At 45.4% G+C, this 24,804-nt stretch overlaps 2 protein-coding genes across 5 annotated transcripts in view; one reads left to right on the top strand and one right to left on the bottom strand.

Moving 5' to 3' along the window:
- Positions 1-8,346: 8,346 nt before the first annotated feature.
- Positions 8,347-10,914, top strand: LOC136436050 (uncharacterized). Its single transcript, XM_066429748.1, has 4 exons — positions 8,347-8,442; positions 9,548-9,695; positions 9,851-9,952; positions 10,190-10,914. Exons 2-4 carry the CDS (start codon positions 9,569-9,571, stop codon positions 10,354-10,356), a joined length of 396 nt encoding a protein of 131 aa, XP_066285845.1. The 5' UTR covers positions 8,347-8,442; positions 9,548-9,568; the 3' UTR covers positions 10,357-10,914.
- Positions 10,915-12,423: 1,509 nt separating this feature from the next.
- LOC136436049 (cytoplasmic FMR1-interacting protein 2-like) overlaps positions 12,424-24,804 on the bottom strand; it is a 31,594-nt gene continuing 19,213 nt past the window's right edge. For all 4 annotated transcript variants that reach the window (XM_066429747.1, XM_066429743.1, XM_066429744.1 and 1 more), the window contains 11 exons: positions 23,488-23,607; positions 22,349-22,548; positions 21,475-21,562; positions 20,672-20,815; positions 20,420-20,510; positions 19,448-19,578; positions 18,735-18,807; positions 18,027-18,121; positions 17,269-17,507; positions 15,201-15,348; positions 12,424-14,787 (listed from right to left, as the gene is read on the bottom strand). In XM_066429747.1, the coding sequence (XP_066285844.1) occupies positions 14,620-14,787; positions 15,201-15,348; positions 17,269-17,507; positions 18,027-18,121; positions 18,735-18,807; positions 19,448-19,578; positions 20,420-20,510; positions 20,672-20,815; positions 21,475-21,562; positions 22,349-22,548; positions 23,488-23,607 (1,497 nt within the window). In that variant the 3' untranslated portion in view covers positions 12,424-14,619. The remainder of the gene's footprint in view (positions 14,788-15,200; positions 15,349-17,268; positions 17,508-18,026; positions 18,122-18,734; positions 18,808-19,447; positions 19,579-20,419; positions 20,511-20,671; positions 20,816-21,474; positions 21,563-22,348; positions 22,549-23,487; positions 23,608-24,804) is intronic.

Genomic DNA, 24,804 nt, shown 5'->3' with positions numbered 1-24,804 from the left:
AGGCCTGTAGTTAGATAAAGGGTCCGCCATGAGAATACTAAAGCAGAGAAGAGGTCTGTAGTTAGATGAAGGATCCGCCATGAGAATACTAAAGCAGAGAAGAGGTCTGTGGTTAGATAAAGGATCCGCCATGAGAATACTAAAGCAGAAAAGAGGCCTGTAGTTAGATAAAAGGGTCCGCCATGAGAATGCTAAAGCAGAGAAGAGGCCTGTAGTTAGATAAAGGATCCGCCATGAGAATACTAAAGCAGAGAAGAGGCCTGTAGTTAGATAAAGGGTCCGCCATGAGAATACTAAAGCAGAGAAGAGGCCTGTAGTTAGATAAAGGATCCGCCATGAGAATACTAAAGCAGAGAAGAGGCCTGTAGTTAGATAAAGGATCCGCCATGAGAATACTAAAGCAGAGAAGAGGCCTGTAGTTAGATAAAGGGTCCGCCATGAGAATACTAAAGCAGAGAAGAGGTCTGTAGTTAGATAAAGGATCCGCCATGAGAATACTAAAGCAGAGAAGAGGCCTGTAGTTAGATAAAGGATCCGCCATGAGAATACTAAAGCAGAGAAGAGGCCTGTTGTTAGATAAAGGGTCCGCCATGAGAATACTAAAGCAGAGAAGAGGTCTGTAGTTAGATAAAGGATCCGCCATGAGAATACTAAAGCAGAGAAGAGACCTTTAGTTAGATAAAGGATCCGCCATGAGAATACTAAAGCAGAGAAGAGGTCTGTGGTTAGATAAAGGATCCGCCATGAGAATACTAAAGCAGAAAAGAGGCCTGTAGTTAGATAAAAGGGTCCGCCATGAGAATGCTAAAGCAGAGAAGAGGCCTGTAGTTAGATAAAGGATCCGCCATGAGAATACTAAAGCAGAGAAGAGGCCTGTAGTTAGATAAAGGGTCCGCCATGAGAATACTAAAGCAGAGAAGAGGCCTGTAGTTAGATAAAGGATCCGCCATGAGAATACTAAAGCAGAGAAGAGGCCTGTAGTTAGATAAAGGATCCGCCATGAGAATACTAAAGCAGAGAAGAGGCCTGTAGTTAGATAAAGGATCCGCCATGAGAATACTAAAGCAGAGAAGAGGCCTGTAGTTAGATAAAGGGTCCGCCATGAGAATACTAAAGCAGAGAAGAGGCCTGTAGTTAGATAAAAGATCCGCCATGAGAATACTAAAGCAGAGAAGAAGCCTGTAGTTAGATAAAGGATCCGCCATGAGAATACTAAAGCAGAGAAGAGGCCTGTTGTTAGATAAAGGATCCGCCATGAAAATACTACACTAGGGAGAAACCTGTCGCGTGTGTTATGCCGAAGGGTGGTTATACCGGCTATACAGGTACAGTTGTCCACACAGTCTTATGTTAGACCATGAATTTTTTGACGATTGTAGGTAGTTTTTTTTTCCTTTCCATGGAAGGAGACACAATCAAAGGACATAGAGTCCATGAGACAAACTGGAAAAGTCAGATTATGTCATACATAAAGATTGTTATTCTTGGAATATGCGTACTTTCTGTTAGTGTTCTTTATATCCTGTATTTGTTTTCAAATTGAAACAAGTTTCATTCAAATTATTGGAGAAAGAAATGAATAGAAATTATTATATAAGGATGAAAATGAGGTGATCTGAAGGTGAAGAGAAGAATGAGCTAAGACATGCACACATCAAAGTTGTTACTTTGTATATTTATGAATTTATTACGTTGTTACTTTCAGTAATTTGATAGCTTTATTTCAGTCATATATTATTCATGTTACGTTTGTTCAGATATTTCCTTAAGTTTGTCAATGCCGCTGTCTAATCTTTTTATAGCTTTTTTGTGGCGCTGTGAAATAAGTACTTGACTGTAGCGCGCCACTACGTCAATGGCCATATGTATCTTGTTTCTGAATAGAAAAGAAATCAAAAACGTTTTAACTTAGTAGACACCAAACTCCAAGTGGGTGCAGTATTTCTGTAATCCGCAAGGTGTCAGTTCTGTGTGAATAAAATGTTTGTGTAACCGGTGGCCCGTGTGTTTGCCCACTGTGGGCTGGAACATAAAGGTAGCATATTACACACACAATAGTAGTTCGGGTATAAAGTAGTGCGTCCCATAATTTGACCAAGCTGTAGAGATTCTTCTGTGCACGTCAGCGAGGCGAAAACTGCGCTGAATTGTAGAGGAACACGTCAGTTTTTAGACTGTATGAGCGGGATTGCGTCAGTGTTGAGACGGTATGAGCGGGATTACGTCAGTGTTGAGACGGTATGAGCGGGATTACGTCAGTGTTGAGACTGTATGAGCGGGATTACGTCAGTGTTGAGACGGTATGAGCGGGATTACGTCAGTGTTGAGACGGTATGAGCGGGATTACGTCAGTGTTGAGACTGTATGAGCGGGATTACGTCAGTGTTGAGACTGTATGAGCGGGATTACGTCAGTGTTGAGACGGTATGAGCGGGATTACGTCAGTGTTGAGACTGTATGAGCGGGATTACGTCAGTGTTGAGACGGTATGAGCGGGATTACGTCAGTGTTGAGACGGTATGAGCGGGATTACGTCAGTGTTGAGACGGTATGAGCGGGATTGCGTCAGTGTTGAGACGGTATGAGCGGGATTACGTCAGTGTTGAGACGGTATGAGCGGGATTACGTCAGTGTTGAGACGGTATGAGCGGGATTGCGTCAGTGTTGAGACTGTATGAGCGGGATTGCGTCAGTGTTGAGACTGTATGAGCGGGATTGCGTCAGTGTTGAGACTGTATGAGCGGGATTGCGTCAGTGTTGAGACTGTATGAGCGGGATTAAGTCAGTGTTGAGACTGTATGAGCGGGATTGCGTCAGTGTTGAGACTGTATGAGCGGGATTGCGTCAGTGTTGAGACTGTATGAGCGGGATTACGTCAGTGTTGAGACGGTATGAGCGGGATTACGTCAGTGTTGAGACGGTATGAGCGGGATTACGTCAGTGTTGAGACGGTATGAGCGGGATTACGTCAGTTTTTATACTGTATGAGCGGGATTACGTCAGTGTTGAGACGGTATGAGCGGGATTACGTCAGTGTTGAGACGGTATGAGCGGGATTGCGTCAGTGTTGAGACGGTATGAGCGGGATTACGTCAGTGTTGAGACGGTATGAGCGGGATTACGTCAGTGTTGAGACGGTATGAGCGGGATTGCGTCAGTGTTGAGACGGTATGAGCGGGATTACGTCAGTGTTGAGACGGTATGAGCGGGATTACGTCAGTGTTGAGACGGTATGAGCGGGATTACGTCAGTGTTGAGACGGTATGAGCGGGATTACGTCAGTGTTGAGACGGTATGAGCGGGATTGCGTCAGTGTTGAGACTGTATGAGCGGGATTGCGTCAGTGTTGAGACTGTATGAGCGGGATTGCGTCAGTGTTGAGACGGTATGAGCGGGATTACGTCAGTGTTGAGACTGTATGAGCGGGATTGCGTCAGTGTTGAGACTGTATGAGCGGGATTAAGTCAGTGTTGAGACTGTATGAGCGGGATTGCGTCAGTGTTGAGACTGTATGAGCGGGATTGCGTCAGTGTTGAGACTGTATGAGCGGGATTACGTCAGTGTTGAGACGGTATGAGCGGGATTACGTCAGTGTTGAGACGGTATGAGCGGGATTACGTCAGTGTTGAGACGGTATGAGCGGGATTACGTCAGTTTTTATACTGTATGAGCGGGATTACGTCAGTGTTGAGACGGTATGAGCGGGATTACGTCAGTGTTGAGACGGTATGAGCGGGATTACGTCAGTGTTGAGACTGTATGAGCGGGATTACGTCAGTGTTGAGACGGTATGAGCGGGATTACGTCAGTGTTGAGACTGTATGAGCGGGATTACGACGTTTGTTTTGCGTCAGTGTTGAGACTGTATGAGCGGGATTACGACGTTTGTTTTGCGTCAGTGTTGAGACTGTATGAGCGGGATTACGTCGTTTGTTTCGGCCGGCGTAGATCACCCCGACCAATCGATCGCATTGAAACTCAGATTCGTATCAGCCATGACCCGACAAATCGCTTTCTAACTTGCGTTAACGACTAACTCTGGCAAAACAAACTCGTTTAACGTTTAGAAAAAAAAAAGTTTCTACTACTTTTCTATAAACGTTAAATCGCGGACACATTCAATCACTTCCAAAGTGTTAAAATTGTCAATCTGAAAACATCGTTTGGAAGCTGACACCTTCCACCATCTCACTGGCGAGTTTGTTTTGTCAGATTTAGTGAGTCTGTCGTTAACGCAGGTTAGAAAGCGATATGTCGGGTCATGGCTGATACGAATCTGAGTTTCAATGCTATCGATTGGTCGGGGTGGTAAATTTGCCTGGACATGGTTCCCGCCAACTGCCGTGCATCGGCTGCAGTATGGTGACCTCCGTTGGGGGTCAAATAAAAGTGGCTTTTGAAAGAGAATGAGCAGGCATTTTGTAGATTGTACCCTGAAGTCAAACATTCTTGTAGTTTCCTTGTGCACCCTGATATAAATTTTGAGGCGTCGAACCTTCTCACTTTGGGGCCCTTAACCATTTAAATCCGCATAGGCGAAATAATGTAGTCTGCTACCTTTTGTGAATCATATTCACTTGATACCAGAAATGGAATATTATGCCAATTTAGGATGCAGCGAGGTCGCCAACGTGCCGCTGGTCCAGTGAGATAGGACCTAAGGGACTGTAGGGACTGTACGAAGGGGGGGAGGGGGGGGGTCGTCAGAGGGTCGGGTTAAAAAAGACTCCTAGACCCTCCCTCCAGGTCAAAAATTTTTCCCTACGCCCTCACCCCTCCTATCAACTCTTGAAAAATATTCAAGATGGCAAGAAAATCACTGCGCTCCCGTTTGGAAGTGTCCTTCGAATTCGCGTTGTATTTTACAATGGGTCTCACCACTGATTTCGCTCTCTTTTTTGCTATGCTACTCAATCTTAGGCGCCCGGACGCAAAAAACTGCATGGCTTGAAGCCCTTGTCACAAATTTTGGAAAATATGCTTAGAGGCTAATCCACCCTTTGTTCATAAATGATACCACTGTATGATCCTGTATTTAAGTGAAATCACAAAAGTATTGGCACCCGATTTGCGCTAGCGTCGCGCGCCGCCCGCCATAACGCGTTGAAAAACAGCGAAAATGAAGTTTTTTTCTGAGAGGCTTATTTGTTAGTTAAGTTAAGTTAAAGTTATTTGTTAGTAATGCGAATTATACAGACTTCCAAAGAGTTTTACACAGTTGATTCTTTTATCTCCTCTTTTACAGACCATTTCGCTACTATATCGGTCGTCAGTCCAAAACATTTCTCAAGGGTAACACAAATCCAATCTATGTGGCAGTAAGACCGCCAGCGTGCCACAGTGAGACCGCCAGCGTGCCGCAGGCCAGTGAGATCCCCGCTCTTCTGGCCGGACCCGCGGCAAGTTGGCAGCACGTTGGCGGCACGTTTTGGGCCTCTTGGTCGCAGCGGATTCGTGTCCTTGAGAAAAGTGTCGGCCTGATAATCGACATAATGACTAGGGTCAGACCAGAACCGCGTTGATGGCACTTTGGCGGCACTTTGGCGGCGCGTTGGCGGCACGTTGGCGGCCTCTTGGTCGCAGCGGATTCGTGTTCTTGAGAAAAGTGTCGGCCTGATAACCGACATAATGACTAGGGTCAGACCAGAACCGCGTTGATGGCACTTTGGCGGCACTTTGGCGGCGCGTTGGCGGCACGTTGGCGGCCTCTTGGTCGCTACGGATTCGTGTTCTTGAGAAAAGTGTCGGCCTGATAACCGACATAATGACCAGGGTCAGACCAGAACCACGTGCCTACGGCGACACAGCCATGGGTTGGAAGATCTTAACTTTTCACTAATGTTTATTTCATACCAAGCATATCCTAACTAGCACTAGCAGTGGTCGCTGCGGATTTATGTCCTTGAGAAAAGTGTCGGCCTGATAACCGACATAATGACTAGGGTCAGACCAGAACCGCGATGATGGCACTTTGGCGGCACTTTGGCGGCACTTTGGTGGCACTTTGGCGGCGCGTTGGCGGCACGTTTTGGGCCTCGTGGTCGCTGCGGATTCATGCCCTTAAGAAAAGCGTCGGCCTGATAACCGACATAATGACCAGGGTCAGACCGGAACCACGTGCCTACGGCGACACAGCCAGGGGTTGGAAGATCTTAACTTTTCACTAATGAAATCCATATAGGTCACAATCCAGCCGTTCGTTTGGCCTTTATTCCGACTTACAGGTCAGTTACGCCAAAAAAGCAATTACTCAAACAACTGGATATGATTTTGGAAACGGTCAGACGTTTCAAGTAGCATCCACTACTTTTCGTTACAGGTCAGTTAGTTCCCCCGGCCCAGATAGACAATTTTACCACAATCACAGTAATGGATACTTGGAGCGGACCTACATTGTGCAACTGATTACACTATCGATATCACACTATCTGCCTTTGTTAGAATCCAGAGCACTTCTTGTGGAGGTTTGCGCTCTCGCAGTGCTTTTTTCTACTTTGTTATCGGTCTGTGCTGTATTGATGGATAGGCTTTCTGCCTGGAGACTAATCACTTTTGTCAAGAAGGTGATATTTTCGGGGCTGTGTCTGTGTTTGTTTGTGTGTGTGTGCGTTTCTTTGTATCTATGAAATACCAGACAGTAATTCCTGAAGTGGTTAATTTGATACGGTCAGCGTTCGTGGACAAACAATAATCGCAGGAGGCGTACACCTTTCTCAGCCAGCCGTGTCCTATGTGCCCCCGGCGTTTTCACACAGACATCAACTTTTAACAAAAGAAGAAAAATACGGGGTTGTCTGTTAAAGAGGAAGGATCTGCCAGTTGTTAAAAGTTGTCATTGGATTTCTACGGTAAAACCAAAGGAAATTCACCCTGATTTCCTACACCCCCCCCCTCCTATCAACTCTTGAAAAATATTCAAGATGGCAAGAAAATCACTGCGCTCCCGTTTGGAAGTGTCCTTCGAATCCGCGTTGTATTTTACAATGGGTCTCACCAGTGATTTCGCTCTCTTTTTTGCTATGTTACTCAATCTTAGGCGCCCGGACGCAAAAACTGCATGGCTTGAAGCCCTTGTCACAAGTTAGAAAATATGCTTGGAGGCTAATCCACCCTTTGTTCATAAATGATACCACTGTATGATCCTGTATTTAAGTGAAATCACAAAAGTATTTGTACCCGATTTGCGCTAGCGTCGCGCGCCGCCCGCCATAACGCGTTGAAAAACTTGTGGAATCTGAGCGACACAGCCAGGGGTTGGAAGATCTTAACTTTTTACCAATGTGTATTTTACACCAAGTATATCCTAACTAGTAGCACACTCCCGACTATACGACTGAATTCTAACCATTGTGTGCGAAAAAAATGTTTGGTAAAAAAAAAAAAACATATTGCAGAATTTGTTAACATTCTGAATAAATCGTTAAAACCTCTCAGAACGATTCTTCTCACCTATGACCCGCTAAACGACTGGGATCAGGCCATACCGTATGCCTACAGCAGTGCACTTCAGGTGTTGGAAGATTTGAACTTTTGATCATGCACATTTCATATCTAATTCATCCCACCTCTGTCGTTAAAAGCTACATCTAACGTACCAAGACAAAGATACCAATAACGACATCAAATGGAGGATGTTGCTCAAACTCAGTGTCCGTGGAACGGCCAGGATGAGGCATTGCAGGTTCACAGATTATATAACATGATCAGACAGTTGGAATTTATTTATTTGCAAATGTAACAAGACACTACGCAGTCTCTCAGGCAGCATGGCTGATTTCGAGAGCCAACATTTACAGGGACAAAAACACAAATGTATAAATAGAAAATTACACTTAATTAAGTTATGATACAGTTTAACTTGACATTAAAATTGGTCATACAACTCAGTTATACATCAATAAATGTCCTTAAAATACTTAAATACAGACTATGAGAATTGGATCAGAAAGATTTGTACGTAAATTTGTTCGGAGGTCAGAGTTCAGGATATAGGTGTAAAATGTTTCACGACTGTCTCACAACACTTGGACATGTTTAGCCAACACAAGCTAGGAGGAACGGGTGGAAGTGTCAACAAACGTGCATAGAAAAAATCGATGATTCGAAAAATACTTGGAGTTGTCTAATTTAGTTAAGAACGATTTCAATTCTGTCCACGGACTAACTGTACCTAGAATCGGTTCGTTGAGATGATATAAGTATGCAAGGAGTCTGAGAGCCTTTTGTTTAAGGTGGTGTCATTATCTGGAGACCCGTGGAGGAGGAGGTTGGAATTAGGTCACCAATGTCTATTTATATCGATAATTGCAGCACAGAAACAGTTAAATAGAGCCCCTTTCACCCCCTTTCCCTCACTTTATTCCGTCGTCTCCAGACCGAGAAGACGTGGACGGAAGATCTCCAGACGACAATCTCACCGTGACCCGCCTGACAAGAAACTCGGTAAGTAGCAACACGGTAGCAGCGCAATTACTCTTGGGTCATATTTGCAGGAATCGTTTTAATTGCTTTGTTTGTTTGTTTGTTTGTTTGTGTAATTCACATGCGATTCTATCAATCAGAGTCTATAGTGACAAAGATGGCTTTCAGGACGCTAGGAATGCATCAGAGTTGTCTCATTTATGAACCCTCAGATTCACAGCGAATTCATTGATCTAAAACGACATGCATCGAGTTTAAAACGAATCAAAGTTACCGTGGTGGTACATCTAAAATGAAAATGGAAAAAGTTAGCTTTCATTTATCCAGATAGGTCACAATCCAGCCGTCCGCCTGGCCTTTATGCGGACTTACAGGTCAGCTGGTTGCCCCCGGACAGATAGACAATTTTACAGTAATGGATACTTGGAGCGGACCTACACTGTGTGACTGATTACACTATCGATATCACACTATCTGCCTTTGTTAGAATCCAGAGCACTTCTTTGGTTTATTCGCGCTCTCACAATACTTTTTTTCTATTTTGTTATCGGTCTTTCCTGTATTGATGGACAACTTTCTGCATGGACACATATCACTTTTTTTCTTCAAAAATATGATATTTTCGGGGCTGTGTGTTTCTGTGTGCGTCACGTGTGCTTCCGTGTATCTGTGAAATACTAGACAGTAGTTCCCGAAGTGGTTAATTTGATACGATCAGCGTTCGTGGACAAACAATAATCGCAGGAGGCGCACACCTTTCTCAGGCAGCCGTGTTCGACGTGCCCCCGGCGTTTTCACACAGACGTCAGATTTAACAAAAGACTGTTTAAGAGGAAGGATATGCCAGTTGTTAAAAAGTCGTCATTGTATTTCTACGGTAAAACCAAAGGAAATTTACCCTGATTCACCAGCCTAATAACCCTATTGACGGGGTATTCAAAAGGCAAAGGACATGAAAAAAAACCTTTAAGAAAAACGTACCAAAAAAGGCCGACATTTATCTTGTACAGTGCCCGACAAGCACGAACCAGTAGAGCAACGCTGCAAGCACGCACATATCCATTACATGCATAAACAGGCCTGAATCATGTGTAACTTTGTAATTTGTTTCACCATCTTTCCTCAGAGTTCACCAGACCATTCGAAGATGAAGCTGTCCGTGTGCGTCCTTTTCCTGGGCTGCCTGGTGCTCGCCGCGGCCTTCCCTGCTCCGCGCGAGGAGGGTCTGCAAGCCCTGCGGGACCAGTTGGAGGACTTGTTGGCCGGGATAGAAGGTACGTTTGAGCTCTAATGTACCGCGTCAATTCATCCTATCCTAGCTGAGACATACAAATGGCTGCATGTCGAAGACCGGTTTTCACTTGTTGTCAATGTTTCCCACCTTGCTTGATATAAGCATTTCTATGATACTCTTCTCTTGTCCCAAAAGATCTAGAGGAGGCGGCGATGGAGAAGCGGGAGCAGGCTGAGGAAGACCTGCTGGCCGAGGATGAGGACCTGGAAGATGAGGATCTGGATGCTGAGGCAGGAGGTACGTTTGAGCTGATCTGCATTGTACCGTACTGAGTTGTACTTTTTTGGTTGGGAAGAACCAAAAATAACTTCATAACTTCATAACTGTGACGTGACCATTCCATTATTGTAGCACGTCGTAGATTGCTTTTCTCCTTCTCGCCAGTTGTTGCTGATTTTGTTGCCAATTTTGTTGTCAATGTCCCACCTGGGCTTGATATCAGTATTTCTAAAATTTCTTCTCTTGTCCTAACAGAACCACAGGAGGTGGAGATGGGGAAGAGGGGTATATATTCCAAAGAGGAAATGGAATGTGCAAACAAGTGCATGGATGAAAGTGATGCTAAAGGGCCAGCCAAATTTTTCGAATGCTCTAAAAAATGCTCGAGCTCCTATATAATGATGCAGAGAGTGCGACGATGAGTCAGTAGACTTTCAAAAGCCTCCAAATTCATTGAAACGCCAACTGAAGGATGCTTGTCTCAGTACTAGTCATCCTTGTTTATCCAACTTCAAATCTCCAACTTTGATTTCTAATTTCTTTGGTGATACTTAACATGGCCGAATGCTGATTAGGATTGTATACTAGAACTGCTGTCCACTAAGATTTCATTGCACAACATTTCATTATTGAAAGAAAACACATATTTACAAGGGACAGAATTTTAGGCCATGAATAAGTTCATTGCTAGATGTAATAGTAAAATGGTGATTAGGGTTTATATCATTACTGCAGCATTTAAGTTTGTCCGCCACATATCTTAAACATTACGGAAAATGCAAAAATCTCCCGACCACTGACGCATCGAATCTGATTACTAATACTGGCAGGGAATTTATGGTGAAAATATCCTTTAAGAAACTGTTCGATAAAGTTTGATAACAATTTCCGGACATGTGTGTACGTCCCAGAAATCAACGGGTTGACAGTGAATGTTTGAACGTGAAAGGATAATAAAACTGGTGACTGGTTTAAAAACATGCTTCTGTGTCTTTTTATGTATTGCCAGCTGAGCATAAGCATAAAGGCGATCGGAAGGTTTTTGATGAAAGTGAGTGAATCGTTTCCAGTGAGGAGTCACGCTGATAAGATCAGCCTTTGTGGACAAAGAATAATAGTGATCACCCCGGAGGCGAACCCCCCTTGTACTGACACCCCAATTAAAGTCTTAAAGGTGTTTTGACCTGGAGGGCAGCCCGGAGACAGTTTTGGTTGCTCGTAAGGAATAACTTGTCCACTCATCTATTCATTAGATATATGGAATGGAGAGTTGCATCTGTATCTGTGACAGTCGGTGCAACCGCCATGATGGCGAATTTCGGCGTAACACACCAGCCTCTGTATAACCGCCATTCGGTGAAACACGCTAGTAGCGAGGTCTACAATGATCCGCAGGTCCAGTGAGATTGGGGCCTGACCTTTGCCCTTTTGGCACCTTGCTGGACCGGTCCCCATGCGCGCCCTACTTGTTCACTAGTGTGTTAAACTGGGTTGATTACACTTCATTTTGTCGCCATTTTCTTCGGACAACACCTCCTTTTCTGTCATCCAACAATAAAATCAACCTTTACCCCTTTGGCACCTTGCTGGACCGGTCCGCATGCGCGCCCTACTTGTTCACTGTGTGTTAAATTGGATAATTTGACTTCAGTTTGTCGCCATTGTCTGCTGACAACGCCTCCTTTTCTGCCATTCAAAAAATGGCCCTAAAGCTAAATTAGGTCGTAATGCAAATAATACAGTCTTCCAAACTTTTACAGAGAAACTAAGTTTGACAAGGAATTCATAAAAAATTGCACACACACACACACACACACACACAGATACAAACTTAGAAACTCACACACGCATGCGCACACAGATCCACACACACAGACACACAAACACTGATACATACACACAGACACACACAAACACAGATAAACACACACACACACACACACACAAACACACACACACAGTCAAGCACACCAGTTACAAACATGGTACATTTCACTATTCACACACACACACGCGCGCACATACATACAGCTAAACACACCTGTTACAAACCCTGTACCCAGGTAATTACCGACACAAAAGAGACAGACATGTCCTGTGTAGTTACTGATATAATTCCTTACCAGACGCGTTTACAGAGCACCACACTTAAACAATCAACCAACTACAAACCTTCGGCAACATATCCTATAAACTGTTCTACATAATGATATTCTATCTAGCTGTAAAAAAAACATCATAGTTTTACAATTATTCGTCTAGTTCAGGTAATAATGTACAAATAAGGGACAATAATACCCCAAAACAAGTCGGTGGAAATCAAGAGGAATGTTATAATACGAACATTGCATTCAGACTAGTGCTGTCATTTTCAATAAATCTAAAGAATACAATAACATTGATAAATTCACTGAAGTTCCACCTTGTCCGTATGTATCTACTGTCATACAAGTTACTAAAAGGAATAACTTTTCTGTCTTCTTATTACAAAAGTATGCCAGAGCTCCAGAAAGTCTGTTAATTCAGCCTGTCAATCACATACATGTTACCATAGCAACCGTGGTCTGCCCCACTTGGAACTGGTACATTTCATGCTGTAAAGTAAACACCACTAACAACGGTAGCCCCGCCTCCAAACAAAAACATTATATCTGTTATCATATAGACTGGCAAAGTAACATTTGTACAAAGTATAGGAACAATTCAACAAAACTCTTTGACCATCTTGAAGTCTGGGGACAGTTTCCTAAAAAATAGTCAACTTTACCCCTAAAACTGTTACTTAACATCATATGTTGATGAAGGTTAGACATCCAGGTAATAAGACACGCCATAACAGTTACTCAAGAAACTGGATATGATTTTGGAAACCTTCAGACGTTTCAGGTAGCATCCACTACCTTTCGTAAGTGACACTGAAACATCTGACCGTCTCCAAAATCATATCCTGTTGCTTGAGTAACTGTTTTTTGGCGTAACTTAACATAATGTACAAAAAAATGTGGTACCAGATCAACTCTGAACACCATGCTTTATGCCCTAGGTTACCGTGATCAGCAGGTCATGTGTATATATATACTGTATACCTGTAGTTGCGACAGTACATGTGGGTATACTGTATACTAGTAGTCTAGTAGTTGCGAAAGCTTGGAGTAGTGTCAGGCTTCTGAGGGCTACATCGGGCTGTAGGCTAACACTACATATGGCAAAGTGTAATTAAGTGGACCAATTCCTCAGCTGACCGACATTTTCACACCACAATCATCCCTAACTGAGTAACTACAGTGTAGATATGGCAAATCTCAACGATTGGCCACATGGCAGTTTTCCTGTGCAGCTCTGTGTAATACATTACTGTGTCACAGGCGGCGTTATCTGTGGCATCAACGGCAGAATTGTCCCGTATGAAGCATACATTTGTAGCCACCACCAGGCCTTCCTACGGGGTATGGGCAGTAGAATTCAGCAAACAATACCCACAGTATCTTTAATTTCACTGGCAAATGCTCCCTTATGATTGCCAAACTCCCCCAGCAAATATCCTCCCTATAGCCAGTGTAGTTAGTCTGGTAGAGACTACCAAGAGACTGACTGAACCTGTACATGAAAACCTACGGTGGCCAAACCCCCCTGACAAATATCCTCCCCACAGCCAGTGCAGTTAGTCTGGTATAGAGGCTGTATGAAGCACTGACTGGTCTGCAATAGGAAGAAAAGGTGCCTCCCAGACGCAACCTGCACTCTCAGGCTTCTGAATGTATTTTCTTCCCTTCACACATTTCTTACATTAGACTCTCTACTACGTAAACCCTTACAAATGCCCAGATGTACATCCCCATATTTCTAACTTTTCAGCATAACATATATATAAGCTGATTTTAAGCAGTGCACATGATACCTTACCAAAGGTGTTGGGGAATGCTATATTGATAATGCAATGCAGCTATATCAACATGAAAGGAACATGGATGTAGGCTGCATTGTCGTTTTGAAAAAGACTTTTCCCACATTCCAGTTTCATACAATTTTGTTTCAAAACAGTAATGTTTTGACAAACAAGTCACCAGTTACATGATCACGCTTCATGGACACGATTTTCATCATCATCAGGCAACAAACAAGCAACTGGAGAGCTGCATCGAAGATTAAATAACGTTATGGGAAGCGTCTTGACTACCTAGCTAAAAACTAGCTAAAAGCTAGACAATCGCTACTTAGCAGGAGCACTAGCAAGAGTTAGACATGGACTGACTAGCATGAGCTACACTAGGTCGTATGTAGCTAAAATGCTAAACACTAATTACATGACAGGGGATACTGTATATCAAAAGTTAGCATGGCATGTAGCATGACCTAGCAGGAAGTTAGCATGAGCTAGTGACTGGTGGATAGGAGGTTGTATATAGCTAAAATTAGGCTCTCATCCCCTAGCAGAAAGTGTAGCCTGAACTAGCAGATCTAGCATTAACTAGCCTGCCTAGCACAAGCTAGCTACTGACTGGTGGATGGGAGGCTGTATATAGCTAAAACTACACCATTATTGCCTAGCCTGATCTAGCATGCCTAGCATATCTAGCATGCCTAGCATGAGCTTGCTAGCGACTGGTGGATGGGAGGCTGTATATAGCTAAAACTACACCATTATTGCCTAGCCTGATCTAGCATGCCTAGCATATCTAGCCTGCCTAGCATGAGCTGGCTAGCGACTGGTGGATGGGCGGCTGGAAGCAGCGCACGTGCTCCACGGGCAGGCTGTCCGCGTCGCCAGACTTCATGTACTTGTTCACCGTCGCGAAGATCTGCGTGTTCAGGATCTGGAACTTCCTGATACGGTCGCACATCCGCCGAAGGTTCTGGGACGGGAGACAAAAGTTTAATCATAACAGTCTTAAAGTTTCACAGTCTCAGGTGCTCACACAATACTCCGTCTATCCAGGTAACACTATCATTTGAATGTTCTCTTCTGCAAAAATTCAGACTTGCTTCAAAATATTACATAGGCATCACATGTCAAAGAGTCTGTGCACAACTTGTGATGTCTACAGTCTGTGTACAACTTGTGATGTCATCAGAGTCTGTGTACAAATTGTGTTGTCATCAAAGTCTGTGCACAAGTTGTAAAGTTATCATGATCTGTACATAACTTGTGATGTCATCAGAGTCTGTGCACAACTTGTGATGTCACAAAAGTATGTGCAAAGAAATTGTGTTGTCATCAAAGTCTGTGCACAACTTGTGATGTCATTAGAGTCTGTGCAGAACTCACCACTCCCTTGATGACGTCATCCTTGAGGTCGGCCTTGTTGATCTTGAGGATGTGATAAGCGAAGTCGAGCGCCTCGAATCTTCTCTGCTGCCCGAGCAGGATGGTCATCAGACACCCCGCCCAGTTCAGGCTGTCCCCAAAACACTGTCTGCAAACACAAGTTGTTACATGTTACAAATGAGCAGCAACACTGTGAACTCTGCAGTACCCACACGGACCACTAGGTGTACTCACTCGACTGTGAACTCGTTCTCCCCCACCGGCATGCAGTACACGATCTGCAGTACCCACACGGACCACTAGGTGTACTCACTCGACTGTGAACTCGTTCTCCCCCACTGGCATGCAGTACACGATCTGCAGTACCCAAATGAACCACTAGGTGCACTCACTCGACTGTGAACTCTGCAGTACCAAAACAAACCACTAGGTGTGCTCACTCGACTGTAAACTCATTCTCCCCCACCGGCATGCAGTACACGATCTGCAGTACCCAAATGAACCACTAGGTGTACTCACTCGACTGTAAACTCATTCTCCCCCACTGGCATGCAGTACACGATCTGCAGTACCCAAATGAACCACTAGGTGTACTCACTCGACTGTAAACTCGTTCTCCCCCACCGGCATGCAGTACACGATCTGCAGTACCCACACAGACCACTAGGTGTACTCACTCGACTGTGAACTCGTTCTCCCCCACCGGCATGCAGTACACGATCTGCAGTACCCACACGGACCACTAGGTGTACTCACTCGACTGTGAACTCGTTCTCCCCCACCGGCATGCAGTACACGATCTGCAGTACCCACACAGACCACTAGGTGTACTCACTCGACTGTGAACTCGTTCTCCCCCACCGGCATGCAGTACACGATCTGCAGTACCCAAATGAACCACTAGGTGCACTCACTCGACTGTGAACTCTGCAGTACCAAAACAAACCACTAGGTGTGCTCACTCGACTGTAAACTCATTCTCCCCCACCGGCATGCAGTACACGATCTGCAGTACCCACACAGACCACTAGGTGTACTCACTCGACTGTGAACTCGTTCTCCCCCACCGGCATGCAGTACACGATCTGCAGTACCCACACAGACCACTAGGTGTACTCACTCGACTGTGAACTCGTTCTCCCCCACCGGCATGCAGTACACGAACTGCAGTACCCAAATGAACCACTAGGTGTACTCACTCGACTGTGAACTCGTTCTCGCCCACCGGCATGCAGTACACGATCTGCAGTACCCACACAGACCACTAGGTGTACTCACTCTACTGTAAACTCGTTCTCCCCCACCGGCATGCAGTACACGATCTGCAGTACCCACACGGACCACTAGGTGTACTCACTCGACTGTGAACTCGTTCTCCCCCACCGGCATGCAGTACACGATCTGCAGTACCCAAATGAACCACTAGGTGTACTGACTCGACTGTGAACTCGTTCTCGCCCACCGGCATGCAGTACACGATCTGCAGTACCCAAATGAACCAGTAGGTGTACTCACTCGACTGTAAACTCGTTCTCCCCCACCGGCATGCAGTACACGATCTGCAGTACCCAAATGAACCAGTAGGTGTACTCACTCGACTGTAAACTCGTTCTCCCCCACCGGCATGCAGTACACGATCTGCAGTACCCACACAGACCACTAGGTGTACTCACTCGACTGTGAACTCGTTCTCCCCCACCGGCATGCAGTACACAATCTGCAGTACCAAAACGAACCACTAGGTGTACTCACTCGACTGTAAACTCGTTCTCCCCCACCGGCATGCAGTACACAATCTGCAGTACCAAAACGAACCACTAGGTGTACTCACTCGACTGTAAACTCGTTCTCCCCCACCGGCATGCAGTACACAATCTGCAGTACCAAAACGAACCACTAGGTGTACTCACTCGACTGTGAACTCGTTCTCCCCCACCGGCATGCAGTACACGATCTGCAGTACCCACACAGACCACTAGGTGTACTCACACGACTGTAAACTCGTTCTCCCCCACCGGCATGCAGTACACGATCTGCAGTACCCACACAGACCACTAGGTGTACTCACTCGACTGTGAACTCGTTCTCCCCCACCGGCATGCAGTACACGATCTGCATGGCGCTCCAGAGCCGATGGAACTCCGTGCACTCGTCGATGTTCATCACCCCGTTGGCGGGCGGCGGCCCGTGCCAGATCTGGTCCTCCAGGAAGGTCTTGATCCGCGTCAGGATGATCTCGAACATGGACAGTCCGCAGCACAGGCGCTCCTTAGTCAGCAGGTCCCCCTCCCGAGCTATGGCTGCTTGCTAAAGGGAAACATAGAACAGTCAGGATGATCTCGAACATGGACAGTCCGCAGCACAGGCGCTCCTTAGTCAGCAGGTCCCCCTCCTGAGCTATGGCTGCTTGCTACAAGGAAACACAGAACAGTTAGGATGATCTCGAACATGGACAGGCCGCAGCACAGGCGCTCCTTCTTCAGGAGGTCCCCCTCCCGAGCTATGGCTGCTTGCTAAAGGGAAACACAGAACAGTCAGGACGGTTTCAAACATGGACAGAATAGTCAGGATGATCTCGAACATGGACAGTCCACAGCACAGGCGCTCCTTAGTCAGGAGGTCCCCTTCTCGAGCTATGGCTGCTTGCTACACACAAAGGGAAATGTAAAAAATTACGTTTTGCCTAGACTTTCGATTCAACACTTTTGATGCCAAAAATTGAGCAAAATGGTTAGCATATAGAATGAGCCATTTGACAAGACGCTTTGTATAAAAAGGAAGGACCTAATCCATAATGGTCCAACGCATGTGTACAGGTGTGCTTACCTGTGGAGTTCCCAGCTTCTCGATGACAGACGTCACCTGCAGAGCCTGGTACTTCTGCTCCAGCTTCTTCATCTTAGCCTCTGGTTTCTCCCCCTCTGTGGATTGTAAATGAATACCTTCAAGTTAGAAATATTCTGTCCCTGAGAAAGGAAGACTTTTAAAAACATTTCTTTTCAACATCAATACTTTCCCTCTAAGACTTATTCAAACAATACTCACACAAGAAATAAAAAAAACATCAATACTGTCACTCTTATTCAGACATCATTCACACATGAATAACAAAGTTCTTTATTCAGAACCAAGGAACTGATAACAGTCCTTTTCTTCAATTCTACCTGCTTCTAGCTGTATGTAAATATGTAATTATGTGTGTATGTATGTACTTTGTGATGTACATGTGGTGTTTATGAGCCCTGGAAGATTAGCCCCCTAGAGGGGCTAAAGGGTAGCTCAATAAACTCAACTCCATGTTTCCAGGACCGCACATAGCTGGAGTGCTAAGTGAATCAGTCACTCTTGCCCTGAAGAAGATGACAGACGGTCATCTAAATGCCAGCTGTTATCATTTCCTTAGTTGTGAGCAAATACTTTGCTATCCAGTCATTAACCAGCCTGATGAAACTACCCACAAACACTCACACACTCTGCTCCTGTTCCTACTGAACACAGTGAAGCACATGGAAACTTTCCGGCATCAGTCCTCACCTTTGACATACTGCCTTGGAATGATGTTCTGGAACGGAGCTGCATGTAACAAGTCCCGAACCTCCTCTTGGGACTGGGGAGAAACCATCCGAGAATTAGTTATTTTTTAATCTAATTTTTTAATTTTTTAATTGCATTTTACAAAATGATACAAAAACACATAATACAAAATATCAACTACATACTTACTCATAATCATAATCTCTGGAGTCCAATAACATATTGTGGTCTCAGACCAGAGTTGTCAGTCTGCGCCATTCTTTGTGGTATGAGACCAGGGCTGCCTCCACCTCTAAACTTTTTTCCGTCCTACTTGTTGTTTAGGAGCCCACGCTGTTGATTTTTGTTTCTGTTATAAATCTATCATTTTAAGATTACGAAAATACATTAAATTTTAATCATCAATTTTGTGTCATGAAGTTCTGACTTTTCAGACAGGGTGAAGTTCTTGACCATCCCAACAAGCAAATTTCCGTCCCGGGATAGACGGAGGGATGGGTCCTGGAGACAGCCCTGGTCTCAGACTGAAGTTTTTACTGTGCAGCATTCCCTTTGGTCTCATACAGGAATTTTTGTAACTCACCAGACTCTGTTTACTGTGCAGCATACTCTGTGGTCTCAGACAGGAATTCTTACTGTACCCTACAGTCTCAGACCAGAGTTTTTACTGTATAGCATCCCCTTTGGTCTCAGACCGAAGTTTTGTAACTCACCAGACTTTGCTCGCACAGCAGACAGAAGAGCATGGCGTTGCCAACCTCGCGGAAGCTCTGGAACACCTCGGTCTTGAGTTCAGGGTAATTTATTATGTCCTGTAGCTGGGCGTAGTAGTACTCCAACACCGCTGGGGAGGGGGGCATAGATTTACTTTTCTTGTGATTGATAGTCACATACAACATACTAGATAGACCCTTCCATATGTAAGAACTGCTGTAACTGTTAACATAATGTCCTGCAGCTGGGCGTAGTAGTACTCCAACACCGCTGGGGAGGGGGGCAAAAACTATGGTTAGTAGTAGTACTCCAACACCGCTGGGGAGGGGGGCAAAAACTATGGTTAGTAGTAGTACTCCAACACAGCTGGGGAGGGGGGCAAAAACTATGGTTAGTAGTAGTACTCCAACACCGCTGGGGAGGGGGGCAAAAACTATGGTTAGTAGTAGTACTCCAACACAGCTGGGGAGGGGGGCAAAAACTATGGTTAGTAGTAGTACTCCAACACCGCTGGGGAGGGGGGCAAAAACTATGGTTTTACGTTTTCTGTCTTAAATTCCTTTCCATATGTAAGAAATACAGTCAAACTTGACAGGGCAACCACCAGTTACAAGCCACATTAAAACAGTCCCGTCCATTTTTATTAGTTAACCCCACCCTGTTCTCAGCAACCATTTTCCTCAGTCCCTTGAGCGGTTGCTGGACCCAGGTTTGACTGTACTGTAACTCGTATTTTCAAGTGAGCTGCTGTACTTCAGTAAGACTAGACAAAAGAGAGTTAGGGCGAGACAATATCGTACTTTATGTCATACCTGGGCAGCGAAAACCTTCGATACGGGTGTTCCGCATCATGTGATAATTTACAAGATACTGAGTATTTTATATGTATAGTCCAGCATGGTACATGTATATAAACACTTTTTTATCAGTGCATTCTTCTGTGTACATGTACAAAAACATGTGACCCTTACCCGGGGATCCGTAGTCGAACCGCGGCAGTTTGCAGATTTTCGGCATGGAGTCCATCAGGGTCTTCACGTACTGTCTGATACTGCCCTGGATCTGTACATGTTACATCAAAGAAGAACACATGTCAAGAACCATTTTGAGAAATCATTTTGAGCCCCGATTTCCCATTTACAATTACTACTAACAGTAACTGAAACATTGTACTACATATCAATTCTAACAGAGAGGGCATCCCCCCCGCATGTTGTACTAACCAGACTCTTGATAATCTTGAGCAGTTCCTCCATCACCACGGCGATGCCCTGGTAACCTAGGAGATGGGAGATGGCGCGGAAGTGAGGCGACCCCACGAACCCCGTGTACAGGTTGTAGATGTGGCCGTACGCGTTGTTCAGAACCTAAACAAACAAACAAACAAACAACGGATGATGGTTTAAAACAAACCCGGTGTACATGTACAGGTTGTAAAATAAACAACTGAACAAGTCACAAAGCTGTCACTTACAATGTACGTTATAGACTGAACCCGTTTAGGAAGGTGAGACATCCAGGTAAACAATGCTATATCCGCACAACTGTACGAGATTTGGACATCATTTCCAGACACTTTGAGTGACATCCATCATTCTAGTGAGGCTGAAGAAGGGTGATGGATTTCACTCGGGATATCCGGAAGTAATTTCCGCAGCTTATACAGTTGAAAAGGCTGTCTTCAAATGAAACAACTGTGAACAAGTCACAAAGCTGTACTTGACCAAATTCATATTGTAGAGGGAATAAACTACACACCATAGTGCTGAAACATGTACATGTACATCAGACAGAACAGAACAGAACGCAACACATATTTAGTGCCATACACGTCCCATGATTAGGCCTAGGGTGAGGTATAGATAGTTTAAGAACAGGCCCACACACCTTGGTGCCGTACACGTCCTGCGGAGTGTTGGGTTAGGGTGAGGTACAGAGAGAACAGAAGAACCCACCTTGGTGCCGTACATGTACTGTGGTTAGGGTTAGGGTGAGGTATAGATAGTTTAAGAACAGGCCCACACACCTTGGTGCCGTACACGTCCTGCGGAGTGTTGGGCGGCGCCCTTTCTCTGTTCACCTCCTGGGACAGCGGGAAAACTGCTCGCACAAATCTGGGGAGAGGGGGGGGGGACATTTGTTATTAGCAGATGAAAGTCAGGATAGTTTTTGAAGGAACAATCATAGAGATAATCTATGATAAGCTAGCCTGTATCTCAAAACAGGCCGGGCTTTAGATGGCTGCATCGCATGCATGGTGAAAAGAAAGAAAGCGTGTCGGGCAGATGGCTATGAGCTTATCTTGCAAAGTTTAATTCTTCTGTTGTGTCACCGACAAAAAGGCGATGTCAGCACACAGTATCACATTTTGTACTCTCTGTGGTGTACTAAAAAAATGTTTTTTAAACTAATCTTTCCATTTTTGAACTTTTTTACTTCTTGATATCCTGGTAGGTTTCTCTTTGGTGTGTTGTTTATTTTGCCCTACCTATATGTGGAGTTGTTGTTACAGTAACAGTAGTTGGGCAGGAGGGTGTAGTGTGTTGTTACCTGTTGGTGGAGTTGTTGTAACTGTTACATAGCTGGGTGGGTGGGTGTAGTGTGTTGTAACAGTAGCTGGGTGGGTGTTGTGTGTTGTTACCTGTTTGTAGAGTTGTTGTAACAGTAGTTGGGCAGGAGGGTGTAGTGTGTTGTTACCTGTTGGTGGAGTTGTTGTAACTGTTACATAGCTGGGTGGGTGGGTGTAGTGTGTTGTAACAGTAGCTGGGTGGGTGTTGTGTGTTGTTACCTGTTTGTAGAGTTGTTGTAACAGTAGTTGGGCAGGTGTAGCTGACTAGTGTGTTGTTACCTGTTTGTAGAGTTGTTGTAACAGTAGCTGGGTGGGTGTAGTGTGTTGTTACCTGTTTGTAGAGTTGTTGTAACAGTAGTTGGGCAGGAAGTCGTAGTTGAGCTCCCAAAACACGTGCAGCGTGATTCTGCCATACGGCGCCGAGACGTTGTGATTCGCCTCCCGGAACATCGCCTCGAAGTCCATCAGCGAGACGTGCTCGGACAGAAGCTTGTGGGTCAGTCTGTTCACCTCCGTCAGACACTCCAGTTCCTGCAAATAAACAACAAACACTCCAGTTCCTAACAACAAGCAGGGCAGTTACAGCAACAGTCTGTATCAGTATCCAGGGCTCGAAATTCATCTTTGGGAATAGGTGCACTGGTGCACCCAACTCAAAAAATTGGGTGCACAGAAAGAATTTTGGGTGCACCAGATAAGATAAAGTTGAATGTTCTTCAGAAGATAATTACAAAGTTTAAAGCTGCTGCCTTTCTTAAGAACTTCAATCTGTAATTCTATAGCTAACTTCAAAATTTCAAACAAATAATACATTAAATAAAGTACAGCAAAAAGTTATCATGCTGTTTTTTGTACTTACATTTCAAGAATATTCTGTATACTAGTGTACAATAGTACCTTAACCCTATAGGCTACAAAAATATATAGGTGCACCAGTGCACCCAGAGTCAAAAATTAGGTGCACAGCTCCAATTTTGGGTGCACTGGGTGCACATGCACCCACTATTTCGAGCCCTGGTATCTATATAGCTGGTATAACCACCATCCGGAGTAACACACCAGCTTCTGTATCTGTATCTATATAGCTGGTATAACCAACATTCGGCGTAACACACCAGTCTAACACCACTTCAACTGTAGCACAAAAATAGAAACGAGCAGGGCAGTTACAGCAAGTCTAACACCACTTGTACTGCAGCACAAAAATACATCTTCTTGGAGTCATGATTTGTCTGAGTAGAGGCAAATCATGTGTCTGTGAAGATAAAAACACTGCGAAGATCGACAGTTACAGAAAACTGAAATTCCGACTGACCACAAGTCTGTAACGCCTGTGGGTCACAGCTCCCAGCATGGCAGCGGAATTCTTCTGCTTTACATTGAAATTGAAGATTTTCGGCTCCTTGGATTTTCATCAAGAGGGTTTGAGTAAGTCAGTATATTGAGTAATTTAGAGAAGACTAAACTAACCACAATGCCCGTGAGATCTCCGCTCTCGAACCTGCCGATGGCGACATCGAGTGACTTCTGCATGGCGGTGCTGATACGCTGGGTGATCAACCGGTTCAGGTCTACAGACCGGCCCAGGATCTGGGAACACAGGAACACAGGTTAGTATGGTACAGTGTACGGTACAGGGGACCTGCAGTTCCAGAGACTTCTGCATGGCGGTGCTGATGCGCTGGGTGATCAGCCGGTTCAGGTCTACAGACCGGCCCAGGATCTGGGAACACAGGAACACAGGTTAGTATGGTACAGTGTACAGTACAGGGCACCTGCAGTTCCAGAGACTTCTGCATGGCGGTGCTGATTCGCTGGGTGATCAGTCGGTTCAGGTCCACAGACCGGCCCAGGATCTGGGAACACAGGAACATGGGTAAGTATGGTACAGTACAGTACAGGGGACCTGCAGTTCCAGAGACTTCTGCATGGCGGTGCTGATGCGCTGGGTGATCAGCCGGTTCAGGTCGACAGACCGGCCCAGGATCTGGGAACACAGGAACACAGGTAAGTATGGTACAGTACAGTACAGGGGACCTGCAGTTCCTGAGACTTCTGCATGGCGGTGCTGATGCGCTGGGTGATCAGCCGGTTCAGGTCGACAGACCGGCCCAGGATCTGGGAACACAGGAACACAGGTAAGTATGGTACAGTGGACAGTACAGGGGACCTGCAGTTCCAGAGACTTCTGCATGGCGGTGCTGATGCGCTGGGTGATCAGCCGGTTCAGGTCTACAGACCGGCCCAGGATCTGGGAACACAGGAACACAGGTTAGTATGGTACAGTGTACGGTACAGGGGACCTGCAGTTCCTGAGACTTCTGCATGGCGGTGCTGATGCGCTGGGTGATCAGCCGGTTCAGGTCTACAGACCGGCCCAGGATCTGGGAACACAGGAACACAGGTTAGTATGGTACAGTGAACAGTACAGGGGACCTGCAGTTCCAGAGACTTCTGCATGGCGGTGCTGATACGCTGGGTGATCAGCCGGTTCAGGTCTACAGACCGGCCCAGGATCTAGGAACACAGGAACACAGGTTAGTATGGTACAGTACAGTACAGGGGACCTGCAGTTCCAGAGACTTCTGCATGGCGGTGCCGATGCGCTGGGTGATCAGCCGGTTCAGGTCTACAGACCGGCCCAGGATCTAGGAACACCGGAACACAGGTTAGTATGGTACAGTGTACGGTACAGGGGACCTGCAGTTCCAGAGACTTCTGCATGGCGGTGCTGATGCGCTGGGTGATCAGCCGGTTCAGGTCTACAGACCGGCCTAGGATCTGGGA

This window comes from Branchiostoma lanceolatum, chromosome 6 (assembly GCF_035083965.1).
Source record: "Branchiostoma lanceolatum isolate klBraLanc5 chromosome 6, klBraLanc5.hap2, whole genome shotgun sequence".
Classification (NCBI taxonomy): domain Eukaryota; kingdom Metazoa; phylum Chordata; class Leptocardii; order Amphioxiformes; family Branchiostomatidae; genus Branchiostoma; species Branchiostoma lanceolatum.
The sequence above is the reverse complement of the archived record's forward strand: the minus strand, read 5'-3'. Positions and strand labels throughout refer to the sequence as shown.